At 40.9% G+C, this 6,825-nt stretch overlaps 1 protein-coding gene across 1 annotated transcript; it reads right to left on the bottom strand.

The window, feature by feature from the left end:
• Window positions 1–2,588: 2,588 nt before the first annotated feature.
• s1pr4 (sphingosine-1-phosphate receptor 4) lies at window positions 2,589–5,953 on the bottom strand. The gene is made up of 2 exons (XM_032571116.1): window positions 5,711–5,953; window positions 2,589–4,297 (listed from the first exon to the last, which is right to left on the bottom strand). Exon 2 carries the CDS (start codon window positions 4,164–4,166, stop codon window positions 2,934–2,936), a length of 1,233 nt encoding a protein of 410 aa, XP_032427007.1. The 5' UTR covers window positions 4,167–4,297; window positions 5,711–5,953; the 3' UTR covers window positions 2,589–2,933.
• Window positions 5,954–6,825: the final 872 nt, after the last annotated feature.

Below are 6,825 nucleotides of genomic sequence, written 5' to 3'. Positions count from 1 at the left end.
ATCTGTTTTTAAACAAGTTTTACAGTTTTTCCCCCATTTTCTCGTGAAGCTATAAAGCATCTCAGTGTTTTTGTCACACATTCAACAAGATGTTGAAATAAATGTATGCTATCAATACATCCTATCTTATTTTTCTGACACATTCATATACCAAATTCTGAAATTTTCTTTATAAAATATTTAAATACAACACACATAGAAACCCATCCAAAAACTAAGCTGCCTAGCTCTTTCAATTAGAAAACAGGAAACACAAAGAAACTGTGACTGTGGCCTTTCAAACCTCAGGTTCTTGAGGGTGAATGATACTAAAACATTCTCATCAAATAACAATACATTGCAACACAGTGTTCATGACTTAACGAGGAAGCTGCAGTTAATTATTGCAGCATCTTGAAGGGTTTTTTATGTCATAGCTTTTGGTAATCAAATTTTTCAGAGGCATTACCAGTCTCAGAAATCATTCATGAGCTACTGGATGCTTAATATATTTCTAAAATGGCAAATTAATGAAACAATTAATTTGTTTCATTAATTTGTTATTTGGTACAAAAAAAAAACATGTTGCCATTAGACAGTAAACATAAAATCCCAGAATCATGTTTGAGCTTTTAAACCTGCTCTCTGAGAGAGCGCTCTCCCTGTAGAGGCTAATGGGCCTGGCGCTAACTTGTCGGGAAGGGAATAAGACGAGCATTCTGGTCTGCTGGGACGTTCCGGGCATTTACAGCAACAATCTGCTAATTTGTTAAGAGACATTTAACATGCTGGACACCTTGTTTACCTTGGATTGTGAATTTGTGACCATGATTCATTAACCACACACATTTATTTATGATAGTCAACTTCAATAATCACCACCATAATTAGTCATCCTGATCTCAAACTGTTAAGATACATCATTCAGTTTAAAAAGGTGAAGCGGTTCATCTAGTCTTTTAACAAGTGTTAACATCAAGCAAACCAGTGATGTACAAGTTTTTTGGTTCCTGAACTGATTTTGTGCTGCTGCTGACTGCAATACAAAATTGGCCCTCAAGCACAAGTGGACGATGTAGATAAAGTCTTTGTATTTCTAATCAAGAGCAAAATTATTCCAAATAAAATACAATGCTTTTTGAATATTTCATTTTACATTAAATAGAACCACATCTATCCAGTGGTTTTTACTCAAAAAGCTGACTTAAGTGAACCCAAATCTACTTTTATTTTGATAATTAGACTTTCAGAGATCCTCCCTTTTTACCTAGTTCTTGACTTTTTCTACCAAGCTTCTGACCTCTGAGCATCATTTCTGCTCCTGACCACCAAGTTCTGCCCGGTCCTTTGATAAGGTTTCTGATTAAACCTGATCTGTTTTGGATTCTGATTGCAGCAACCTCATGTGTCCTCATCCCTCTCACTTCCCCATTTTCCTCCTGAGCTTTGTTTTCAGTGATTTGCCGCCCAGGCAGAAGAGGAGTTTTTTGATTGCTTACACAGCCTCATTCGTTTGGATCTTCACACTAACAAGCACTTGAAGGAGCACCCTTCGGATCAAAGCTCATTCATTGATCCCAGAAAGGTTATTGGCTTCTTATTTGAGTCTTTTTATTTCCCCTGATTCTATTACAGCAGCTAACCTGAACTCTTTAGTTACAGAGCTTCCTGTGTACGTCCGTGGAGTTTTTCATACCACTACCAGGTGCAGTAGGGGTAATTTCCATAATAATTCATGAAAATTAATTTAAAAAAAATTTTTTTAAACATGGTACTTAATTGATGACCATGAGGAGTTGATCTGAACAAAGTAAGACACAAAAGTTTCAAAACCCCTCAAGATAATCCTAGTCAACGTAATCTGAGTTGCTTAAAACATTAGTATCTTGATTTTACTCATTATCCCTGAATCCTCAGTGTTATGGAAGACTAAAGCTAAACAAGTGAAGTGTTTTTCTCTACAGATATGAAGTGAGGAATGACTCACTGCCTCAGAGTGCAAGTTAATGCTTCAGAAAATCAAGCAAACACATTACAATGAAAGCGGAAAGATTTAGATGTTCGACCAACAAGTTCCCCCTAAAGCCATTAAATCGGTCCTTGTGACTGCTCTGCCCCTGTGAAATGAATTGTGAGAAAGTCATGTTTTTGCTTTTGTAAAAATAGTTACTGCAAGTCAAGACAAAACAAGTTGTTCCAGTGCTCGGCAGTAGACATGTGGTACAGTCGGCTGTGTGTACTTGAATGTGCAGACTATCTGCTACAGCTTATCTCTCTGGCCTGCCAGACAGTCATAATGAATTTATCAATTAGCTCTGGCTGTTAGTACCCTTAGGACCGCAGACCGGGCCCTGAGCTGAAACCTCCATCAGTCATCCTGTCAAAAAAGCAGGAAGTGCCAAACAGCATGGGACGAGTCTGTCTAAGGCTTAGTTCAAAATAAAAACAATTATTTATTTATTTTTACTAAATAAGATAAATTTCTGATCTGGTAAAATTTCTGTCGATTCATTTCAAATTGTTTATTATTTTAGTATAAATCTGCATGACTCCTTTAATAAAGTGTCTCCCTCTAGAGGAGTCTATCGGTATTACTACTCCAAGACATATTTAACACAAAATAAATTTTATTTATATTTTTGTACAAAATTACATCACATTTTCTGCATTCAAAATACATTAAGATACATTAAATTTCATCCAAATGATCCAATCCAAAGAGTTTTTCTCTAGATGTGGGAGTTGCATTGACAAACTGAATGTTTCGTTAATAGATCATTCCCTGAGAGTTTTCATTTCATTGCATACTTAAACCTAAATTCCTGTTTTTAAGGTTCTCTTGAAACATCTTATCGTCCGTGCTGTGAACAGTCAAACCAAGAGTCAAAGGAAACGGTTAGATGTGTGTCAGTGCACACCAGTCTTGCTTGCTTGGGAGGGGAGCACGTTGTGGTTTAACCACTTGAAACTGACAGGCAGCTGGTTGTGGTGCTCAGCCTGCACTTTCTGCGAGGCTTGCTTGGGGTCGGCGGTGGGGAGGCCACGCTCAGACTCCTGGCCTTGCTGAAGCTGTTCCTCAGACTGTCCCTCCTGTTCTCCGAGGTGCTGCTGGTCTCCTTGGAAATGAACTTGTCGGGGCGACAGAGGCCGGCCCTCAGGCAGCAGCAGCACAGTAGCTCAGCCATGGCCTTCCTCATGTCGCTGCTGCCCAATGCATAGATGATGGGGTTGAGGCCCGAGTTGAAGACGGCCAGGGAGATGCAGAAATCGGCGCTGAACAGCAAGGTGCACTGGCGGGAGGCGCAGAAGAAATCCACCAGCAAAAGCATGAAGAGCGGCCCCCAGCAGACCAAGAAGACCCCCACGATGGTGATCACAGTTTTCAGCAGAGCCAGGGAGCGTTTGCGGTTGCGTTGAGGGCCCAGCTGGGCACTCTTGTGTACGTGGCAGTAGATGGCACCATAAAGCACCCCAATAGTCAGCAGGATGAGGAAGAAGATGATGAGGGAGAAGAAGATGTAGCTCTTGGAGTAGAGCGGGAGGAGAGTGGAGCATCCATCCAGGCTGCAGACGCAGTTCCAGCCCAGCAAGGGGAGGAAACCGATCACCAGTGCCAAAATCCAGCAGAGCACCACCAGGCCGTAGATCCGATAGGTCTTCCTGGTTGGCTTCTGGGGCAGAGGTTTTATCATGGTGGTGTAGCGCTCCACCGCAATCAGCAGCAGGCTGAAGATGGAGGCTGCCAAGGCCACGAACAGCATGCCCTCCCTGAAGAGCCACAGGGCCGGGGTGAGGCGGAAGGTCTGGTTGCCGGACATGCAGATATTGACCACGTAGGCTGCACCAGTGAGCAGATCGCTCAGGGTGATGTTAGCAATGCAGACGTAAACCCAGCGGCGGCTGTGGCGGATGCGGGAGATGACGGCCACCAGCACCAGGAAGTTCTCCAGGACTATAAACACGCTGAAAAAGAGGAAAAGGGACATGGAGACGCTGATGGGGGCCTGGGTGGCTGAGGTCGTCCTGTTGTGCAGGCGGCCAGTGTGGTTGTAGTGCCTCAGGATCACCTGGTTGGTCCCTGTGGCTGTAGTGGCTTCGTTTGGCACAGAGCTGTTGCTGGGGTAAGCTGGTAGGTGGTACACATGGGGGCAGGAGGACGGGGAGGTCAGGTAGGAGAGGACGTCCATTGTGACAAACCAGAGATGAAAATCGAGGCTAAACCACCAAGCTGGCAAGAGCTGCACAGAAAACTCCTGTGATCAAACAGGCTATTGGCAACCTCTAACCAGCAGAGCCTCTAACCGCACACAACACACACCTGAGAGGGAGAAAACAAGAAGTAAGATCAGCTTCATTTCATACAGGAGTTAAAGCAAAAAATAGAAACCTTCCTGGTCCTGTGCGATGCATGTTTCGGTGAGGGGCTTGAATACCGTATTTTCCGCACTATAAGGCGCACCTAAAAACCTTCAATTTTCTCAAAAGCCGACAGTGCGCCTTATAATCCGGTGCGCCTTATATATGGACCAATATTGAGCTCCAACAGGTCTCGCAACTACAGTAAGCAGCCGCCGACTTAATTTTCCCCCGTAGAAGAAGAAGTGCGCGGTGCACGCTGGGTTTTGTGTAAAAACCCCAAAATGGCTCCTATTAAGAGACACGCTTACAACTCAGAGTTTAAGTTCAAGGCGATCAGTCACGCAGTAGAACACGGGAATAGAGCAGCAGCGAGAGAATTTAACATGAACCAATCAATGGTTTGATTTACGTTTGTAACGTTTGATTTACCGTAACAGCATCAGACTGTTTTTTACGTGTTTATTGAATCGAGGAAAAGTTCCCCTCCACTATATGTTATACCTTGCTGTTGTTAAAAGATAAACTGTGTCACGAAAATACCAGGTCACTTACTTTACCTCGGGGAAAATAATAAAACAGCTGTTTATTCATTTTGGGAACGAACGGAGTTGTCAGAACGCTGGTTTGTAATCTATTAACAAAGTTTGACTGACCTATCTGACTATTTTGTTGACATTCCCTTTATCGCAGTTCCATCTAATGGATGCATAACGTAACCCCAGCCTCTACTCTAGCGTCTATTCTATGCGCCTTATAATGCGGTGCGCCTATATATGAAAAAAGTTTTAAAATAGGCCATTCATTGAAGGTGCACCTTATAATGTGGTGCGCCTTGTAGTGCGGAAAATACAGTACTTTAAAAGGCATCTTTTAAATGCCTACCATGTGTGCTATGATCTCCACCTTTCTGCGGTTAACACAGGATGAGTGAGCAACAAGGGCATTTAAATCGCCACATGGCGGAAACACAGCAGCTGCTTTCATCAAGAATATTGGAAAATGTTTTTCTTTGCAGTAGCATGCTCTGATAAATTATTGTCAAATTGTAAAAAAACTACACAAAATTTTTTTTGTTCATCTTTTTTCTTCATAAAACACTTTTCACAAAAACTGAGAAAAAAATTATAAATTAGAATATATTTAGGGCCACAAATCATCTTTTTGGAAATTAGATATATGTAAATTTAATTAAAAACTGAAATAGAAAAATTCAAGTTAAAATTGAAGATTAATTCCTAGTTCAAAAAAAAATCTTATAATCAAAAAAAATGTAATAGCTGATCCTTTTGTTTAAACTTAATTTATATTTTACATTTTTTTGCAGGTATTTCTAATATGTGTAGCTTGATGTGAAAGCATGGAGAGTACTTACGCTGGCTGCTGATGATGTTGATGCTGAGTGTGTGTGAGAGTCAACAGATTTTTGCAGCTCATTTTTGATGGGGAAATAAGCCTGTGTGAGTAAAGTCGCACACCCCACCCAAAACGCACTCACGTACACACACACGCCCACGCACACACACACGCACGCACACACATGCATAGATGCACTTGCACATGCAACAGAGAGATTACCATTGTCCTGTGCTATCATCATTGTCTAAAACAACAACTGCGAGCATTTACACTCACAAATTAAAAATTAAAATCCTTCTGGCATAATGTTGTTTTTTTTTAACTATAGTAATATGACATTTCTTATAGTGAATTTCCATACACAGAGGAAACTCTTACTGAGCATCAGATGTTTATCTTAGTCTGACCTCCAATAGCTTTTGCGGGAAAGGGTCTTTCAAAACATCTGCCACCCCCTCAAACAGTTGTATGTTTTGCAAAAAAACTGAAACATGACACAATATTTTGAAGGATATGTGGCAAGACTGTTCACTTGCACTCACAGCTTCAGGACTCCAGGAGCATCTAATTTAAAGGGACATATTTTTTTTTCTTTCACTTGGTATTTCTCAGAAGGTGCAAGAGAAAAACAGGAACTCCCATCAGATGGAAAGGTGCCCCTCCCTGTAGATAAAGGGTTTCATTTAGCTTCGTCGCACAGCTGCGTTGCTTTGCTGCTTTTAGGGCACAAATTAAAAACAGTCAACAGAACAGAGTCAAAAACTGCTTTTATCTTAAATGTTAACACAGATCAGGCTCACAGTCAACAAATGAAGCATTCTGCAAGCTCCACAAAGAGACACACGACCATCAGAAATAAACTTGAAATCACTTGTAGTTGAACATATTTGGAAAAAGGTAGACTGTAACTCTTGTAATATGATTCTTTGATGAAAAAAAAACCATGTAAAAAATGCTAAATTAACTTAAATCTTTAATAAAAAAAAACCAATCAGTTAAATATATTGAACAGCAGAGCTCTCTTTTTCTGAAGAAATAATTATCTTAAACATTAAATCTATAAAGTGATTTTAAATGCACAAGTCATTTGGGCTTCCCATCTGTATAATGCACAGAATTTAAATTTTAGTC

This window comes from Xiphophorus hellerii, chromosome 9 (assembly GCF_003331165.1).
Source record: "Xiphophorus hellerii strain 12219 chromosome 9, Xiphophorus_hellerii-4.1, whole genome shotgun sequence".
NCBI lineage: Eukaryota > Metazoa > Chordata > Actinopteri > Cyprinodontiformes > Poeciliidae > Xiphophorus > Xiphophorus hellerii.
The sequence above is the reverse complement of the archived record's forward strand: the minus strand, read 5'-3'. Positions and strand labels throughout refer to the sequence as shown.